Here is a 20,317-nt window from a genome sequence, read left to right on the forward strand (position 1 = left end):
ATTTGTAAAATTAATGTTAAACAAGTACGGGTGGTATTTTTTAAAGTAAGTACTTCAAGTTCGGGTTAACTTTAAGTACAGTTGACCATGGATATCGAAAAATATACCACGTCATTACGTATTTGACATGAAGGTGGTACATTTTATTTAGGTACCTACATATTTAAAAACTTTAATAGCCTTAATTCTTCAACACAGCACTCTCACTTAGGAATATACCTATTGCCTTTCTACTTAATTGTTTCAAGTTTTAATGTGCTATTTTGAACAAAGTATTTACTCACTTCCTTATAGTACATACATAGATACATATCTTCACGTCTTGAAAAGACTGAAAAGGCACGTTTAGCTGTTCGGCTTAAGATGGAATTGAGATTCAAAAAAGTTGCTACCCCATCGCCTACAAGAAGAATCCTAACTTCAGTAGCCTATCCCTTAGTCGCCTCTTAGGACACTCTCGTGAACATTTGTGATTCTTAAGTGCCGTGAACCACACGGCACTTACCTATACAATACTTACACATTAAAAGGGTAAAGTTAATGGTAAAGGCATTCTCAACCAGTTTCTTCAGAAACTTTTTCAAATAATAGACAGTTTTTAGATAGACGTGCCAAGTATGTACAGGCGATCAGAGTAGCGGTAAAGAGCTAGTCAACTCATAAAATATCTTAATTACTCATTGTTAACTAATGCTATCTCTTTTATTGTTATTTTACCGAAGGTGGATTATAGATAAATTGCATTAATGGATTAGCTGCGGCGAGGTGAACATGTTGTTTTCTTTAGTTGTTTATGTTTTATTTAGTGTGGTGATGTGCCAAAATGATAATAAAAGTAAGTACTTTCGAAATACTTGTTTTCATGTCTTTTCTTGTAGGTAGGTATCGAATTATCAATTGTAGGGTAGTAGTACTTAGGGTTCGTTCACACATTCTAAGAACACTACTTACATAGTTGTGAGTTACACTATTAAAGTCACGTCGTATGAACTTGCCTTAGCTGTTATATTATCAATTACTTCTTCCTCTTCTTCATAACCCTATTTGCATCCTCACTAATCCGAAGATGAGCCCGGGGTGCGCCCTTTGACCTTGATCCTGGGTAAGTCAAGATTTTACACGAAGCAAGAAAATCCCGTCTGACTTCCGCACCTAGACCGACTCTAGAATAGCGTCTGAAACTACGAACTGATTATTGGTCAAATCAAAGACTTCCCTAAGCGGGAGCCATCGCTTTAGATAAGTGACTTTCACTTGTAAAAAGATGCTAAGTATACTGGAAATTACCTAATGTACCTAATTTGTAGATGGTTAACATTATTTTAATGATAACAATCTGAAAATTAGTAAGGTACAAAAATGTTAAATTTATTTTGTTTTCGTCATTTCATTTTGTTAGTTTTATAAGAGAAAATAGACGCCTTTCTGCCTGCCTGCCTGTACCCACAAAACCTTATGAAATTTAAGATCCCGCGCGTACAAAGTATAAACGCCGCCAAGGAGTAGAAAACAAATAATTACTAAATTAAACATGACTTAATTAATGACATCGTAATTAAAAAAATAATCAGTGGAACTGTTGATAGCCGCAATTAAAGAATGCATTGACTTTTCTGACGTCACATTATGAAATTCACATTGTTGTGTAATTTATCTCTAAAATTTCTTTAATAATCAACTTTTGCCTGACTTGCGTGACTTACAAAGTTAATTTTCAGTTAGATTTAAATTTTTGTTGCACGACCAGACATCATGGAAGTCTACACTTAATTAATGTAAGCTATGACTATAAAAATATATAATAACCACTGTTCAAGAGTACCTACCCGAAACCGCCGAGCATGAAAACATTTATGAATGTGGACGAAGCGAATGAAGTATGCAGAGATCGTGGCAAGTGGGAGGATGTAGTCTCTGCCTACTCCTCAGGGAAAACGGCCTGGTTATAAACGGTCTGAAGAAAAAGATAAAATACCTATTTATAAATCAATTCAAATTCATTATATTATATTAATAACTCCCGAAGGTTTATTCTTTATCTGTGCCAAATTTCGAGAAAATCTGTTTAGAAGTTTGAGTTTATTTGTTACAAACAGAATATGAGTGACACACAAACACTTAACTCATTTATTTATATTTTCTCTAACGGGGTAAAAAGTCAATTACGAGATTCGGCGTCACGATCAGCTGACTTTTTACTTACCTACTTTATTTCGATGGCTTTGTAAAATCACAAATAAGTATATTGTTATTGTTTAAATATTTTTCAGCTACACTTAACTATATCCCTTGCGGGGTGGACAGAGCCAACAGTCTTAAAAAGACTGAAAGGCCACTTTCAGCCATAATAGCTTTATGGTGAATTTGGGATTCAAATAGTGAATAGTTGCTAGCCCATCGCCTACAAGAGGAATCCTAAGTTTATAAGCCTAATCTGTATCTAAATAACTATATTTTCAGCTATACTAACAAGAAAACTCCCAGATGGCATGAAGCTCGGTGTTGCTTCAGCCGCGTACCAGGTGGAGGGGGCATGGAATGTAGCAGGTCAGTCTGAACAGCTTACACATGCCTCAGTAATTCTATTGGTCTAGTATTTTGTCCCACTACCGGATTAAAGATATATAGGTGTAAAACACCCACATTTCACTTCTATGTATCTCTTATTGTTGGCATAGTTGTTACAAGGATTGAACTCCACAATGACTAGCTGCGTAACTAGCGGACCCTAGAACTCAAAGTTAATGGCGGAAGGTGTAACTGGGCACACACTAAGATGAGAGAGATTAATCATTAAATCCTCCACATGGCAAAGATTTTGTATACGTTTTGTGGTTCTTAAGCGTTCATAAATCATGTTTTCTTTACAGACAAGTTGCCCAGCATATGGGATACCCTCAGCCACACTCCTGGCGGCATAAAGGACGGGAGCACGGGTGACGACGCCTGCAAGTCTTACGAGTATTACAAACGGGACATCCAAATGATCAAATTCCTTGGTGTGGATTTCTACAGATTTTCCATATCTTGGCCCAGGATATTGCCAAGCGGATTCCGGAACAAAATAAGTGATGATGGGCTTAAATATTATAATAATTTGATCGATGAGTTGTTAGCGAATAATATTGAACCTATAGTAACGATATATCATTGGGATTTACCCCAATATTTACAAGATTTGGGAGGTTGGGCAAATCCGATGATAGCTGACTGGTACGTTGATTACGCGCAGGTATTGTTCGAAACATTTGGAGATAGAGTTAAAACATGGATAACTATTAATGAGCCGAAACAGATTGGTCTGTTTGGTTATGGAATGAGTTATTTGGCGCCTCGTTTGAATGCCCATGGAATTGGAGAATATTTGGCGGCAAAACACATATTGTTAGCGCACGCTAAAGCCTGGCATCTGTATGATAAGCAGTTCAGGCCGCACCAAAAAGGTCAGTATTTTGGTCCTCTACGTTATAATCGTATTATATTATACGCTATACTAATGCTACGGTCTAATGGTTATTTATTATCTGACAATGTCTGGCCTTCGGGGCCAGGCCTAAAGGCTGAGGGTGTAACAGGAGAATGACTACTCGCCTATAAAACTACCGAATATTCTTGTTATGAAATTCTTTCAATCGGGGGTATTTTTATTCCTACTATTAATTTATTTTTTAGGCACAATCGGTATCACAATAGCAACGGACTTCCGTACAGGCATGACGGACTCGCCAGAAGACATCCTGGCTGGATCTGAAGCTATGGACTTTGAAGTAGGCTTGTACGCGCATCCGATATTCTCGAAAACTGGAGATTTTCCGGAAAGCGTGAAGCGAAGAGTCGCGGAGAGAAGCAAGGAACAGGGTTTCAAAAAAAGCCGGCTGCCTACTTTTACTAAAGAGGAAATTGTGTTTATCAAAGGTGGTTAATAAACATTTTTTTTTAATTATCAAATCTTATCCTTGTTATTTGTTCCAGTTGTGTTCTCTCATAGTTAGAAGCCGAACAGCTATTTACTAACTTTGTCAAGGCATGTCTTATCTTTCTCTCTATCTCCCAAATCAGCCGAAAAAAATACAGTGGAAAGTGGAGTGACTACCGTCTTGCGAGAAATTGAAACGACTCAATTTTTCCTGTCCATTCCAGTAGTCTCCAGAGAGGACGCAAACAGGATAAAAACCAAGAGGACGACGTGTTAACATATGATGACGACGTGTTGACATATGATGACGACGTGTTAACATATGTTGACGACGTGTTAACACATGATGACGACGTGTTAACATATGATGACGACGTGTTAACATATGATGACGACGTGTTAACACATGATGACGACGTGTTGACATATGATGACGACGTGTTAACATATGATGACGACGTGTTAACATATGATGACGACGTGTTAACATATGATGACGACGTGTTAACATATGATGACGACGTGTTAACATATGATGACGACGTGTTAACATATGATGACGACGTGTTGACATATGATGGCGATGTGTTAACATATGATGACGACGTGTTGACATATGTTGACGACGTGTTAACATATGATGACGACGTGTTAACATATGATGACGACGTGTTGACATATGATGACGACGTGTTGACATATGATGGCGATGTGTTAACATATGATGCGACGTGTTGACATATGTTGACGACGTGTTAACATATGATGACGACGTGTTAACATATGATGACGACGTGTTGACATATGATGACGACGTGTTAACATATGATGACGACGTGTTAACATATGAATATGACATGTTAACATATGATGATTTTAACTGATTATTCCCACTAGGTACCAGCGACTTCTACGGGTTCAACCACTACTCAACCAGGTTCTACACTCGCAACGGGTTCAAATCCGGAATGTACCCCATACCGTCATATGAAGATGATCTCGCAGCGATATACTCGTACAAGGATTACAAGCCAGCTGCGATTGTTCATTGCACTGTAAGTCATTGTTTAATAGGTACTAAGTTAAATCTTTTCATTATAGAACCATTTTCTTGTTCAGATTTCAATTTATTGGCTTTGATTGCCCGCCATTAACACCTTTAAGTATTTTAAACGCGAAAAACTATCGCTGTTTTGCTTTTTATTAAGACGTGCAACGGGTCAGCGATAGTTTTACGCGCGATAAAAACGGCGTCACGCGTGTCGTGCTACGCTGCTGTGGCCAGATTTAGTTCATCGGTTGTAGTAAATTTAAAAGTGGTGTTTGACATCGTTAACTAATACATTTTATCCTTTTTTGAAAAAAAAGTATATATTTTTCGTTGCAATAGTAATAATTTTTCTCTGATAATATATACCTACTGCAAATTTTTTGACTTCCTCTTATAAACACTTACTCGTATGCTATATGTCGTCAACGTCACCAATTGCGTCACATCACGCTGCTGATCAGAAGACTCCGGTGTAAGTAAAATCTTGATTTTAAACAAACACATCTTATCTATCCAGGAAATCCCAGAAGGAATGAGATTAGCCTTGAAATGGGTGAAAGATAATTACGACAATCCACCTGTGAACATTATAGAGAACGGTTTCGGCACCTTGGGAGGTCAGCAAGATTATGACAGAGTGAAGTATCTCACGAGGTAATGTATAATGTATTTTAATTTGTATGCTTTTCGTTCGCGTGATGCACCTTATCTGGGGGCACGGCAGTACCCCCGCTAAGTCGAGCAAAAAAAAAAGTGGCACGGACGTACCATACTTTTCTCGAAGCAATTCAGGCTATTTTCGACCCCCGAAAACAAGAAGCCTGAATTTCGAAGTCGATCTATTTGTTTAAAACGTATATAACTTAAGACATAAGGTCCTTTAAGTAGAGACTAAATAGATGAAACTCTCACAACTTTTTGCGGTAGAAAGACTGAGCTGCGAGACTTGGGTTTTTTACTACGCTTTTATTAGCTTGGGTTGTATGTATGTATGTAGGTATGTATGTATGTATGTAACGGAATCTTTGACCTTAATTTTCACTGGTTTCTAAACGTCTGATCAACTTGGAACTTTGCACACGTATTAAGGACCGATGACAATGCAATATTTTGATAAGAGTTTCTCATTATCCTTATTAAAACTGCCAGGATTAATAAATTCATTTTTAGATCCTTCGTAAGAGAGTAAGAGAGACAGAGCTAGCCATTTCCATACAAGAAACCGAGAAGTTCTGACGTATAAGGAGTCCAAAAAAAATGTAATATATTTCCATATAATGTTGCTATTAACCTGAGGCTTCTTTATTTCATCGCATTGCTCCATTTAGAATTACCATTAGAAACCATAGTAGAATTAGTAGAATATTTTAAAACAATAAAAAATATATAAGTAATAAAACAAAAGTAATAAATGAAAATTGAACAACTAAATTTACAAAAATACCTACAAGAATAAAGTTACTACCTACAGAACTTTGCGATATTTAATACGTATATAACATATTAATGCAATTCTTGAATTAACATTAGGTATCTTTTGCCTATTTATAATAGCAACACTGTAATACTCGTTTGGAAAATGAGTGACAGTTTTTTATGTCAAATAAGTTTTGCAGTAAGTTTTGATTGAATTCGATTCGAACACCTGTAAACTTTCTTTCTGTTGTTTTTTACCGGTGCGTGTGTATTTACCTATTTGCACTTTGTTTTGTGCTGATAACTTGTCGTTATTTGGAGTTTGGAATCTTCCGTTGAGTCGAGCTTTGTTCTTCCGGATATTCGTGTGATTTTATCATCTGAGATTGGACTCTGACTGTGTTTACTGTGTTGTGCAGATATTTTGAGATAGGACTCCTGTAAAAAGTACCTTATTATTTGAGATAGGAGTCCCAAGTTTGTGTTTGTTTTTGTGAAAGACAGATTTTACAACAAAAGTGCCACGATGTCTTCAGATAAACTTTGTTGCGTTCCTGGTTGTAAAGGCAGTGGAGGTATGTTTGAAATATTTTTGTTCCTGTATCAATCTGCCTCTTAATCTTGTGGTTTGATTCCTGGCAAGGCCACAATCGAAAATTATTACGTTTGCTGGATAGTCAAAATATTATTAACAGTGATTTATCACTATAAAATTCTTTTCAACTGGGTTTAACAATCATCATACATACATATGTATAATCACGTCTATATCCCTTGCGGGGTAGACAGAGCCAACAGTCTTGTAAAGACTGATAGGCCACGTTCAGCTATTTGGCTTTAAGATAGAATTGAGATTCAAATAGTGACAGGTTGCAAGCCCATCGCCTTAAAAATAATCATGATGATGAGAATATTATGAGATTTAATCCAATCAGGCCACATATAACTTTAAGAAAGTTAGTTGTAAAAACCTCCGGCGATGGGCACATGGTTGCGAAAGTCTTTTCTAGTAAGATAGTTATACCAGAAGTGTTAACTTCCAAAAAATAATTGTATAAAAAAACTAAAAAACTACCCGTTTTATTGCAAATCGAACTAAAAAATAGAAAATAAATAATAGTTTAAAAAAAAACTAAAAAACTACGCTTTTATTGCTAATCAAACTAAATAATCAAACTAAAAAATAGAAAATAAAAATTAATGACAAAGGAATTCAGTAGTAGCAAGTTGAACAATCAGTTATAGTCAGTTGTAGTAGTAATTACCTCGGATTAAAATTGTAACAAAATTAAATTTATAAACAAAACAATTTAAATCAGAGTAAAAAGCGTGGGGTGCCTGATGTAGTAAATATTAAAATCATTCTATTAGCATATATTTATGACAAGAGAGTTATGAAAATGAAGTAAAATGCACCCCACGCTTTTTACTCTGATTTAAATTGTTTTGTTTAAAAATTTAATTTTGTTATAATTTTAATCCGAGGTAATTACTACTACAACTGACTATAACTGATTGTTCAACTTGCTACTACTGAATTCCTTTGTCATTAATTTTTATTTTCTATTTTTTAGTTTGATTATTTAGTTTGATTAGCAATAAAAGCGTAGTTTTTTAGTTTTTTTTTAAACTATTATTTACAGGATGTTTTTGATGGCTATTCATTTCTATATTCCACACAAAATATGGCAACTTTTTTACCATGATCATGAGTCAGGTTTTTACACGACTCACGACCTCCGCAACCTTTTTAGGGGATCCTAAGCCCATTTTAGATTATGGTTACACATCTACTTACCTGAATCTGCAGGTTTTCTCACGATGTTATCCCACAATATACAAGAGTGAGATGATGAATTAATTAAATTATTTATTACAAGAACGTTACAACAATTTACGTGATGCGCGAAATAAATTATGATGGTTTTCTTTTACGAGTATTTCTTTCAGGTACATGGATGCAATTTTAGACGCCGTTGAAATTGACGGAGTTAATGTCACAATGTATACAGTTTGGAGTTTGATGGATAACTTCGAATGGGCCAATGGATTAAGGCAATTATTTTTTTGATGAAAAAATTTTTAGATTTGATTCATTTTTTTGATGTATTTTGTTTTTTTATGAAAAAATATATAGTGTGTACCGGCTGCTTCTCTTCCCGCGCAGATTGTAGAAGTCAATCAAGGGAAAGGCTAAGAAACTTCGGATTCGAACTTTTAGGCGATGTACTAGCACATCATTAAGCTGAACGTGGCCTTTCAATCTTTGCAACACTGTGGCTCTGTCTACCTCGTGAGGAACAAAACGAGTTAATACGTGTGTAAATCTTTGATCTATCTAACTTATAATTTTATAATCTTAAACCTTTTTATTTTCAGCATAAAATTCGGTATTTTCGAAACGGACTACGGAAACAGTAATAAGACCAGAAGACCAAGAATGTCTGCATTTTGGTTCCGAAATTTGGTAGCGACAAGGATTTTAGATCCCTATCGTGAAACAGAATTTCAGAAACTTGAATTTTAACATGTGTACAAAGGCGATTTAAATTTTTGAAATATGTGCTGTATTGGTTATATATTTGTCCTAAGTAATTATATTAAGTTTAGATTAAACACAAATTGTGACTTACTTCAAAAAATTAACATAACAAAATTATATACGTTTTGAAAATAGATTTATTGTTATCAGTCTGAAACCATGTAAAAAAGCACCATAGCGAATAACACATAAAATGTAATTTACAGTCAATAATTACAAAAATAAACATTGTTAAGTACATGTTTTCTTTTAATAAACATTATTAAGTAAATTTAAATTACAATTTCAAATTCATTATTCAAAACTTATAATAATTATTTCTTTAATACCTACCTATCTTAAGGTTTACTTTTCGTTAATATATAAAAGGATTTAGAAAGGGAATGGGATGTACTGATCAGGTCTTTGCGGTGCATAGCCGAAAAGTTTTTGGCCAAGAGTCAAAAAGTCTATTGCACATTCGTGGATTTGGAAAAGGCCTATGACAGAGTTGAGAGGAATGAATTGTAGTCAGCACTTTCTTTGCATGGGGTGAGCAGTCTCTTAATACGAGCACTGAAATCCTTATATGAGGATTCGAGTGCTTGTGTCAGGATAAACGGAGCGCACACTGAGTGGTTTAAGATTGAGAAAGGCGTTAGGCAAGGATGTGTTGCGTCACCGTGGCTGTTCAACCTATTTATGGATAGTTGTTTGACAGATTTGAAAGAGTCTGAAAGTGGATTAAGGATGAATGAGTTACTCGTCAAATGTTTGCTCTATGCCGACGATCAGGTTATACTGGCGTCATCAGCGGGGGAGTTACAGGAGATGGTAAACTGTATGCATTAAGCTTTAAAAGAGAAAGGAATGAAAGTGAACGTAAGTAAAACTAAAACACTGGTTTTTGAAATGGAGAAAGAAATGACAGCATGTAATATTTTGATTGGAGGAGAAAAAGTTGAGCAAGTGAAAGAGTTTGTATATCTAGGATCAAAGTTTACATCAGATGGCAAGTGTGATAGTGATATTGAAAGGAGAGTGAACGCGGGGAACATGGTGAATGGAGCTTTGCAAGCCTTTATGAGCAGTCAGAAACTATCCAAAAAGGCTCGACTGGCTGTGCACAGGGGCGTGTTGGTCCCGACATTAATGTATGGGAGTGAAAGTTGGGTATGGCAAAAGAAGCACGAAAGCAGAATAAATGCAGTGGAAATGAGAGCGTTAAGGCGTATGTTGGGTGTGAAATTGAGTGACCGGATAAGGAACAGCGTGATAAGGGAATGTTGTGATGTGAAAGAAGATGTAGTTACAGGAATAGAAAAGGGTATGTTGAGATGGTTCGGTCATGTGGAGAGGATGAATGAAAACAGGTTGACTAAGCAGATATACATGGAGAGTGTGGAGGGAAAGGTCGGAGTGGGAAGACCTAGACGAACATATCTTGATCAAATTAAGGACGTCCTGGTAAAGGGTCAGGTCAAAAGTACCCGAAACCGATGAAGCAAAGGAAGTATGCAGGGATCGTGGCAAGTGGAAAGAGGTAGTCTCTGCCTACCCCTCTGGGAAAGAGGCGTGATTTTATATGTATGTATAAAATGTTACAAAAATATGTATATTTTAATATAAAACCTAACAATCAAAATATGAATACCTACCTATATAAATTTAGAATAAAAATGATATTTTGATTACTTTCATAAATTGAAGCAATCAGAGTGTAATTAAAAACGCTGTTTCTCGCTGATTCTCATTACTTTCTGGCACATACATAATGAAAACATTTACCTCTTCTTTTTCCCCAGGGCAATAATTTCTACTGAATGCTTATCCATCAAAGATACACATATTAAATATATTTATATATTTATATCTTCGTAATATGTGGGACTCGATAAGCATTCAGTATCGAATATTGTCCCGGGCGAAAAAGTTTTCATTAAAGATCCGTATAGCTCCTATACGGAAAAATATACTGCATTTTCATTTTGGGCGTTAATGGGCTAGTTATTTTTTTCTCAGCTCCAGTAATACGACTGTTTACACTAAAGCGGAGTTAATTTGTTTTTTACACACACATCAACTTCAATAGATAATAATTGAAACGCACTATAAGGCACTTTATGGAAGCAATTGTTTCCTGTATTTTTCCCTACGAAAAAAGCCGCTTAAGACTACCTACTCGTATTAGGCAATATATAAAACTGTTAGACTAACAAATAACGTATAGCCGTTATTGGGCGTAGACATCTGAAATTGTGCTTGTATTTTCCTTGGGGAATTGAAACAACAAGATAGGATTTCCCACGGGAATTTACGGTATTTCTACTGCTACATATAATGCTTTCCAGGAAAATCTAGACTGTCCAATCGTTTGTACACTTCCAACATGGTAGGTCTTTGATGGCGGTCGTACTTAGTGCAGTGTATACCGACCGAGATGAACTCCCGGCAAAGAGGCGGGTTCGAGTGAGGAGTGCCGCGCAGTTTCGAGTCTTCCAATGAAACTGTAAAAGAAATAGTGTAGGTATGAATGAATAAATTGTTTTTCTCACATTATAGGTATTTTGATAATGTGTTGGAAACAATATAGGCCATTTGGATTCGCTTAAATAATTAGCTATTCACGTCTTTATATTTTGTAATTTTTTTATTAGTATAGTAAAATGATTAATTCACCAATGTTTAAATTTAAATTCAAAATGTTTAATAAAAACTACAAACCAAAATTAATACTATAGAACTTGTTTTGATTAAGTTTTATGTATGTATTTAAGCTTACGTGCATTAGGTCTAAAGGCCACGAGGCCATTATATGTGGAAGCGAAGCATTGCCCATGGTGTTAAGTTTCGCTTTAACTTTTTTGTTTTCTCAGGAACATATATTTCTCAACAATGATTCTCACTCTAGAGAAGATTGCTTGCAGTTTCGTTCATACTAATTTTGCATTGTTTCTCACCTTATCATATACATATTAAAGATGTCGCCACCATCCTTATATAAAAAATTGAGATCTGGTTTCTCTTGCCTCTTTTTTCTACCCATTTCTCGTAATCCCAAGCTACCAAAATATTTTAATTTTACAATTATACTCACTCAAATCCACATTGTTTCTCGCCTGCTCCTGTATATAATCGCTTAACAACTGAGTCTTCCTCGCCCGGTCCATCGGGGGTAGACAGGTGGCGATTTCCACCATCACCACGCCGTAACTGAACACGTCTACCGCTGGGGATAGGCAGCGGGAACGTAAATACTCGTCGGGTAGGTAAGGGCGGGTGCCGTGAACTCTTTAAGAAAAGTGGGAAAATTTGTGATGAGTCTTCATTGATGTATAAAGTTCTGTACACTCTTTTTTCAAAAACATTCATACACATAATCACGTCTATATCCCTTGCAGGTTAGACAGAGCCTGCCACCTTGAAAAGACTTATAGGTCACGATCAGCTGTTTAGCTTAATGATAGAATTGAGATTCATATAGTGACAGGTTGCTAGCCCGTTGCCGAAGAATATCAAGTTTATAAGCCTATCCCTAAGTCGCCTTTTACGGCATTCAGGAGAAGGAGATATAGTGGTCCTATTCTTTTTTCTTTTGGTGTCGGAAACCTCATGGCAGAAAACCACTTTTATTTTCTAAGTACCTAAGTCATAATATTACTTCGTATTGAAATTAAAAAAAAACTGGCTTTCGTGTTAAAAGTATTATCTTAACTCACTTGGTAACTTTAAGATGCGTTCTGTCCTCTCCGTAGGGCCCTTTCCTGGCGAGACCGAAATCCCCTATTTTGGGCATGAGGCACTGGTCCAGTAAGATGTTGGCCGGTTTGATATCCCCATGAATGAGGGGAGTCCCAGCCATTGTATGAAGATACTGAAGCCCCCTAGAGCATATATATTTATATATATTTTATACATATTTGAACTCATTTTGAAAGACAAAGTTTTGATGATTTCGTCGTACATACATACATAAAGTCACACCTTTTCCTGGACGGATAGGCAGAGATTACATCTTTCCACTTGCCATGTTCCCTGCATATTTCATTCTCATTCATAACTATTCATGCAAGCTCATCTGTGTATAATATCCTTAACCTGACTTTTCATCAAATGTCTACGATTTGATACAAACATATAATCATGTCTATATCCCTTGCGGGGTAGACTCCTGTTTTTAAAAGACTGAAAGGTCAATCATATGTATGGCTTAATGATGAAATTGAGATTCAAATAGTGACAGGTTGCTAGCCTATCGACTACAAGAAGAATCCCAAGTTTATCAGATTTTCCCTTAGTCGCCTTTTTGGACATCCATGGAAAATATTTGAAGTGATCCTATTCTATAGTGCGGGTACCACGTGGCTCATTTGATTCAAATAATTTGATCGAAGTAAAGTTTTCAATTTCCCTAATATAATAGTTAAATGTATAAGTGAACCATGTCTAAAACTGGGTTGGGTTAATGTTACCACGGACGTAAAATATATTATTTTAGTGCCGTGTGGTTCCCGGCACCAATACAAAAAACAATAGGACCACTCAATCTCTTTCCCATTGATGTCGTAAAATGCGACTAAGGGATAGGCTTACAAACTTGGGATTCTTTTTTTTTTGGCGATGGGCTAGCAACCTGTCACTATTTGAATCTCAATTCTATCATTAAGCCAAATAGCTGAACGTGGCCATTCCAGTCTTTTCAAGACTGTTGGCTCTGTCTACCCCGCAAGGGATACAGACGTGACCATATGTATGTATGTATGTCGCAATTTTAAAGCTAGCAAGAAATGAATTCACTAACCTGGCAACACCGTGCGCTATCCGATACCGCTGCGACCAAGTGAGCGGCGGGAAGTGCGACTTAGAACGCAGCTTCTGTTCCAGGGAACCGCCCGCCATGTACTGGTACACTAGGCACGCTTCGGCACCTAATAACATATTATCATCAATCAATAAAAAAAGAAACTCTTGCGTTATTGAAACAATGCGGTAATAGTTATAATTAGATATAAGTGATGTGACGTCAACAAGTGGTAGGTACCTTGTATCCAATTTTGAAAATAAATCTATTCTATTCTATAGAACACATATATATTCTATTCTATAATAGAATATAACCCATATCCACGGCTGTTACAAACAAACTCCTGGTTATCACCTCCGAATCGTGTTCGGAGTGCGCCGCTTTCGTGATTGCTTTTTCTAAAACGCACACGTTTGGTTCCCGGCACCAATAAAAAAAAAGAAAATAGGACCTCTCCTTCTCTTTCCCATGGATGTCGTAAAAGGCGCCTAAGACGGGCTAGCAACCTGTCACTATTTGAATCTCAATTCTATCATCCAGCCAAAAACTGAACGTGGTCTATCAGTATTTTCAAAATTGTTGGATCTGTCTACCCCGCAAGGGATATAGACTTGATTATGTGTATGTGTAACTTTTTAATAATAATAAATCTTTATTTTTCCTCTCTCACATAGAATTACACAGTTAAAAAATAAGAAGTAAGATGAACCATGCAGATACAAAATAATGGTCTATGTGAGACTGGTGTCTATACTAGGAAAACCTGTGTGACAGATTACCTATACCTATGTATACAAAAAAAAAACGTTATGCAAATTAGATTGACGCTTACCTCCAAAACTATATCCGTAGAGCGGTAGTATATTATCGTGTCTGTACTGATTGAGACATAATTCCCTGATGAGCTCCCGATTCAACGCGTCCGTATCCCGGAGGCGTTTGATTGCGACTGGCGAGTTCAGCCATAGACCTGTTTGTAAATAAACGAGTAATTTTTAAAATTCACTACACAGCTGAAGTGCCTTTGAGAATTTTCAATTTAATTCTGATGGCTCTGTCTACCCCGTAAGGGATATAGACGTGATTATATTTATATATATTTGTATCTTAGTCTAGCTCTTGGGTTGCGAAGTCAGACAAAGTTTTTTGTTTATTACTTAAAAAACTAAGTTAACTGCCAGGCTATACATACATACATACATAAAATCACGCCTCTTTCCCGGAGGGGTAGGCAGAGACTACCTCTTTCCACTTGCCACGATCTCTGCATGATCTCTGCCAGGCTATAGACAGGCTTATAAACTTGTGATTCTTCATTCAGGCAATGGGCTAGCAACCTGTCACTATTTGAATCTCAATATTATCATTAAGCTAAACATGACCTTTTAGTATTTTAAGACTGGCTCTGTCTACCCCGCAAGGGATATAAACGTGACTGTATGTATGTATATATGTATTGCACATCGCGATATAACCGATGAAGATATGATATGGTATGGTATGATATATTATTTTACCTTTGAAAACTTGTCCAAAGCCGCCTTTGCCCAGCAAATTGGCGGCGCTCCAGTTGTCTGTGGCCACTTTGAGGTCTTCATACTTCAGCATGGGTATAGTAAGAACATTTTTCATAATTTCGTCGTTAACATCATTGCTTTTACCGCCTTGTGTCGATGAGACCGTCTGAAAATTATTATAATACCAGCTTTTATTCATTACTTGGCCTACCAAAACTGGTATATAAGTTTGACTCCGATCTTGAATTATGTAATTAAGTACATTCCTAATTTCGCTATTAAATCACTATAGCTGTGAAAGCGCAACAGATACATTTTCATTAATAATATTAAGAAACGTAATCGTATTATTTGCAAAAATAACAAATGCTTATAGCGACGATTCTTTTTTATCTAAATAATGATTTTTAATATCTAAATGATATTGGCCCTAGGTCGTCTCTCGAGACAAGTGTATATGATTGTTCGGGAATGCATTTATTAAAATACGAGTATAATATTAGCTTCTTACATATACTGACCTAAAAGTTAAAGTATTAAATTTATAAACGATATTTCCTCCTTTCGCAAACTCAAAACCTGCTTCAAAACAATGTAAATACATATTTTAACCGCAACGTACCTTACTCAAATCGGTGCTTGACTCATCAGTGGGCTGAATGCCATTTTGTTTGCTCGAACTAGATGGAGGCTGAGACGCGATTACCTGATGACGCAGGCAAAAAGATAGCTATAATAATGGTATCTTCTGGTGTGAAATGTACGTGAGTACTGTTCGTGTTTCGTAAGTAAGTTATAACTTAAACTATTTAATTCCGTTAAGGAACTTAAGAATGAATTCATATTGCGTGTTCTCTATTGCAATCCCCACTGCATAAAATAAAAGTTAAGTATAAAATGCTTAACGGCCGTTCGCAGAAAATCTATACCTAATAATCATAACTAGTCGTTTCGTCGCCAACTTAGCCCTAGCGAACACTTTCATTTTTTACTAAATTATATAATTATATATCTCAAAAACTACTTGACCGATTTTGATGCCCTATGCGTAATTAAAATTTCTATTGTAGATCCTACATACCTACAGTTTAAATTTCATTAAAGTCTGTTCAAAAGTTATCGTGTTACGAATATATGTACAACGATGCTGCAGTGTAGTTTGTTCCGCCGCTTCTTCTACACATGCGCTTTGGAAGCGGTAGTAGTTATAATTAGATTTAAGTTATGTGACGTCAATAAGTGATACCTTGTATCCAATTTTGAAAATAAATCTATTCTATTCTATTCGATGTATTTTCGCCCCAAATTAATCACCCATCAGTCTACAAACTTCAACAAATATAGAAAGATAGTTAAGCAAATCCATCCAGACTTTACACTAGCTTTTTTTTCAGGATATTTTCGAAACGATACCTTTTTATAGGTACCTTCTTAGTTACATTAGAGAAAAAAATAAACCTAAGTAGGTACACCACTGATGTGCTCAAGTTATTTTGCTCATCGTTGTACCAAGAAATATATTAAGATCAATAAAAAGATAGTATTGTTACAAGGAATACAATAACACAATACAAATCACAGTAATTCTTAAAGTGACTCATACTTTACAGACCCATAATTTGAATATACTTATATATATTTGTCATGACCACAATATAATGTTAATTTCATACATCGAAGTAAATGCCAAAGCTGTGTGGTTTCCAGCACTTAAGGCTTCCAACCACTTCAAATCTTCCCAATGGATGTCGTAAAAGGCGAATAAGGGATATGATTATGAACTTGGAATCCTCTTGTAGACGATGAACTAGTAACCTGTCACTATTTAAATCTCAATCCAATCATAAAACCTTGTTGGTTCAGTCTACCCCGCAAGGGATATGGACGTTACTATATGTATGTATGCATCAAAGTAAAATAGGTAAACATAGTATTATGACTATTAATTTTTTATCTTAGTTTATATTTACATTTTCACCAATCTATACTAATATTATAAATGCGAAAGTTTGTGAGTATGTCAGGATGTCAGTATGGATGTTTGTTACTTTTTCACGTAAAAACTACTAAACTGATTACGATGAAATTTAGTATGTAGGTAGCTGACGACCCAGAATAACATACAGGCTACTTTTTATCCTGGAGTATCCGCGGGATTGATTCCACGCGGACTAAGTCGCGGGCGGCCTCTAGTAAGTTATATACGTATAAGTAGTAAGTTTATGTTATATGTATCAATAATGTTTATCAATTAATTCAGCGTATTTTCCTCGAGACATTTATCTTCTTATTCATTTTAAAACACATTTCTCATAGAACAATATGTTTTATGAATCATAATAAAATGAAAATCAATATTCTTAAGGAAAACGAGGCATAGAGTGCCATGTGTTTACTGGCACTAAAAAACAGGACCGCATATCTTTCCCATGGATGTTGTAAAAGGCGACTAAGGGATAGGCTTAGCTTTGCATTCTTCTTGTAGGCGAAGCTAGTAACCTGTCACAATTTGAATCAGAATTCCATGCACCAAGACTGCTGGCTCTGTCTTTCTGGCAAAGGACATGACAGGTTCCTAAGTACTTGAATCTGCACAGGCAGACAAGCAATTGATCTTTACATTAATTTTAATTTACCTGCTCTAAAACTGGCAAAGGTATAGATGACTCGTCAGTTTTAATTTTTTGCTTTTTGGCATTATCTGAAACAGGAATAACTTCATGACTTTGGTAATAACCAATGACGTTTGAAAGTACATAGAGCAATAGTCAAATTAACAGTGTGAAATAGACTTAAAGGAAATGTTGACTTTCCATACGGAAACCCTACCTAGCTTGGGTTGTGGCTACAAATTTAGTTGCCTGAGATTGCAGGTTTTGTAACCATGTTTCTCACACCGTAAGAGCATTGGTTAGCATATAAACTTGTAAATCAAACTTAGAAATGGGTTATTGGTACAGTGCTGAGGTAAAATTCAAATCCAATAACATACTAAGTATCATAAAATAATTAGTTCAAAGACATTAGTAATTTTCTTTACGCACACAATTTACAACTATCTAATCATGCATGCATTTCCTTTTTTGTTTCACATTTCAATGGTTGATATCCATTTGTCGCCATAACAATTTTTATTTCTCTTATCTCTCTTCCAAATTCCATTAAAAAGTGCTGAAGGAATAGAAAAGATAGAAGCCTTCCTTCACTAGGAAATTAATGCAAGAAAATAATGATTTTATTCTATGTGTTTTACCTACATTGTGAATTATATCTACCTACATGACTGAAACTTACCAAAAATTGCTGTACTATCTTTCCCGCCCAAACAATTTCTGCTTATATGCTTCTTCAGCAGGTTATGAAACCGGCCGTCCACTACCGGCACTAAGCATTTCATGGCTGGAACATATTGCATCCGATACAGAAGGATGAATAATTCTTCCACAGTGTGGTTTTGCTGGCCCCAACATTTGAAGAGCTGGCCAGTGGGGGACGAAGTCTGACGACGGGCTGCTTGTTCTATTTCCTACAGGCAAATTTATTTAAGTCATATAAGTTTGCCAATAAAACAAAGGTAAGTGAATAATGCTTGTTGATTTCATGGTTATCAGTTTCTATCTTTTGATTGAAAGAAATAAATTTTTTGTTATAAACTTAAAGAAATTGGTGCCAAAGATGACAAACAAATCTTCTTATTGGGTATGAGTAACAATGTTGTTAGATACCCCATCAAGCAACACATCACTTGATGGGGTTTCCAATAACATCCAATAAGAGACCACCGATTATCTAGGATACCTACTTGTGTTACAAATAAAATCTCATCCTGGGACCAATAGTATGATAGCCTGCCATTTAAGATACAAATCAGATTGTTAAAAGTACATAATATCTTTATTCACATAATAAGTTCTATGATGCTTATGGATGTTTTTGTTTTGCAAACAATTTATAGCATTTTGCTATGTTACTTCAAAACATGTAAACTTTCTAAACTGTTACGTTAAAGGCTGGGAAACCAGTTTATGCAGAACAAAGTACCTAGGTAATTCCAAAAATCTTGATAGATACTTACTGAGATGCATAGATAAATCCTGTTAAAGATTTAATGTTCAAGTGTTCGTTAATTACCATATTTATTAAAGTAAATCCCACGTAAATAACAGATACGTAAGCCAAGCTTATTATGTTATTGGAAAAGCCCAAATGATATTTTAACGTAATGTGATCATTATTTTACTTACGTTAACTTCGAAGGCGGAATATTGCATTGCACCAGCCAGTTCTTTCCAATCGTCGTCATTGTCAAACAATCTACACAGCTCCTTGTTTATTTCAAAAGGAAGATCGTAAATATACATTTTTACTACTTTTTCCTCATTTGCTCCCAACAAAATAACAAACAAACACGATCAACCAAGTGTCGGAATGAAACTAGTTTGCATTTGCTTGGTTCATTATCTTTTGCATGAATGAAATCAAGAAATGAACGAATGGTTAAGTGACGTTATCAAGTACCTACTAGCAAAGCAAAAACAACAGTGACAGCGATATGATAGTTGACAGTGACAGCTACAAATCATAATTATTTATTGTTGCAAAGATAGCTATATATTGAGACATGAAAAGTACACAACTACGGTTACGTAGCATACGGCATAAACTTCCATATTATTTTCCATAACAGGTTGCCATGTAGAGTTTTATTGTTGTTTTCTTTCTCTGATCTATGCTCGGTCTATTGTAGGTACACTTAACCTTTATATTATATGCTCCAATAAAATGATCTCTTTCTTTCTTCTGTTTTTCAATGTTTCGGGGATCCGCCTTCTGATTTTCTTTCTAAACTTTGTCCGATCTTTGGCTTAATGAAGTTTTATTAGAATAACTATATTATCCCTTGAGAAACAATGGGTAAAGTGTATCCAATACACATTGTCTTGCGGTTAAGCGAACCGCGTAATGCAAGATGCATGTGCCACTTTACACTTTACTAACGTCCAGCCCGACTTCGTTTGGATTGAATATGTTTACATACGCATAAAAAAAAATTACCATTACCTAATATAGCGTCCGTCCGTGATTGAACGGG

The 20,317-nt window shown here is 35.7% G+C and overlaps 2 protein-coding genes across 2 annotated transcripts; one reads left to right on the forward strand and one right to left on the reverse strand.

The window, feature by feature from the left end:
- Positions 1–687: 687 nt before the first annotated feature.
- LOC106130784 (myrosinase 1) lies at positions 688–9,059 on the forward strand. The gene is made up of 8 exons (XM_013329711.2): positions 688–835; positions 2,461–2,547; positions 2,871–3,443; positions 3,673–3,915; positions 4,814–4,971; positions 5,485–5,621; positions 8,334–8,438; positions 8,763–9,059. Exons 1-8 carry the CDS (start codon positions 772–774, stop codon positions 8,908–8,910), a joined length of 1,515 nt encoding a protein of 504 aa, XP_013185165.1. The 5' UTR covers positions 688–771; the 3' UTR covers positions 8,911–9,059.
- On the reverse strand, positions 9,046–19,662 carry LOC106130680 (serine/threonine-protein kinase pelle). Its single transcript, XM_060950969.1, has 10 exons — positions 19,470–19,662; positions 18,520–18,751; positions 17,862–17,926; positions 15,848–15,931; positions 15,226–15,391; positions 14,541–14,678; positions 13,706–13,832; positions 12,624–12,788; positions 12,002–12,195; positions 9,046–11,411 (listed from the first exon to the last, which is right to left on the reverse strand). Exons 1-10 carry the CDS (start codon positions 19,584–19,586, stop codon positions 11,236–11,238), a joined length of 1,464 nt encoding a protein of 487 aa, XP_060806952.1. The 5' UTR covers positions 19,587–19,662; the 3' UTR covers positions 9,046–11,235.
- Positions 19,663–20,317: the final 655 nt, after the last annotated feature.

Source organism: Amyelois transitella, chromosome 23 (genome assembly GCF_032362555.1).
Source record: "Amyelois transitella isolate CPQ chromosome 23, ilAmyTran1.1, whole genome shotgun sequence".
Lineage (NCBI taxonomy): Eukaryota > Metazoa > Arthropoda > Insecta > Lepidoptera > Pyralidae > Amyelois > Amyelois transitella.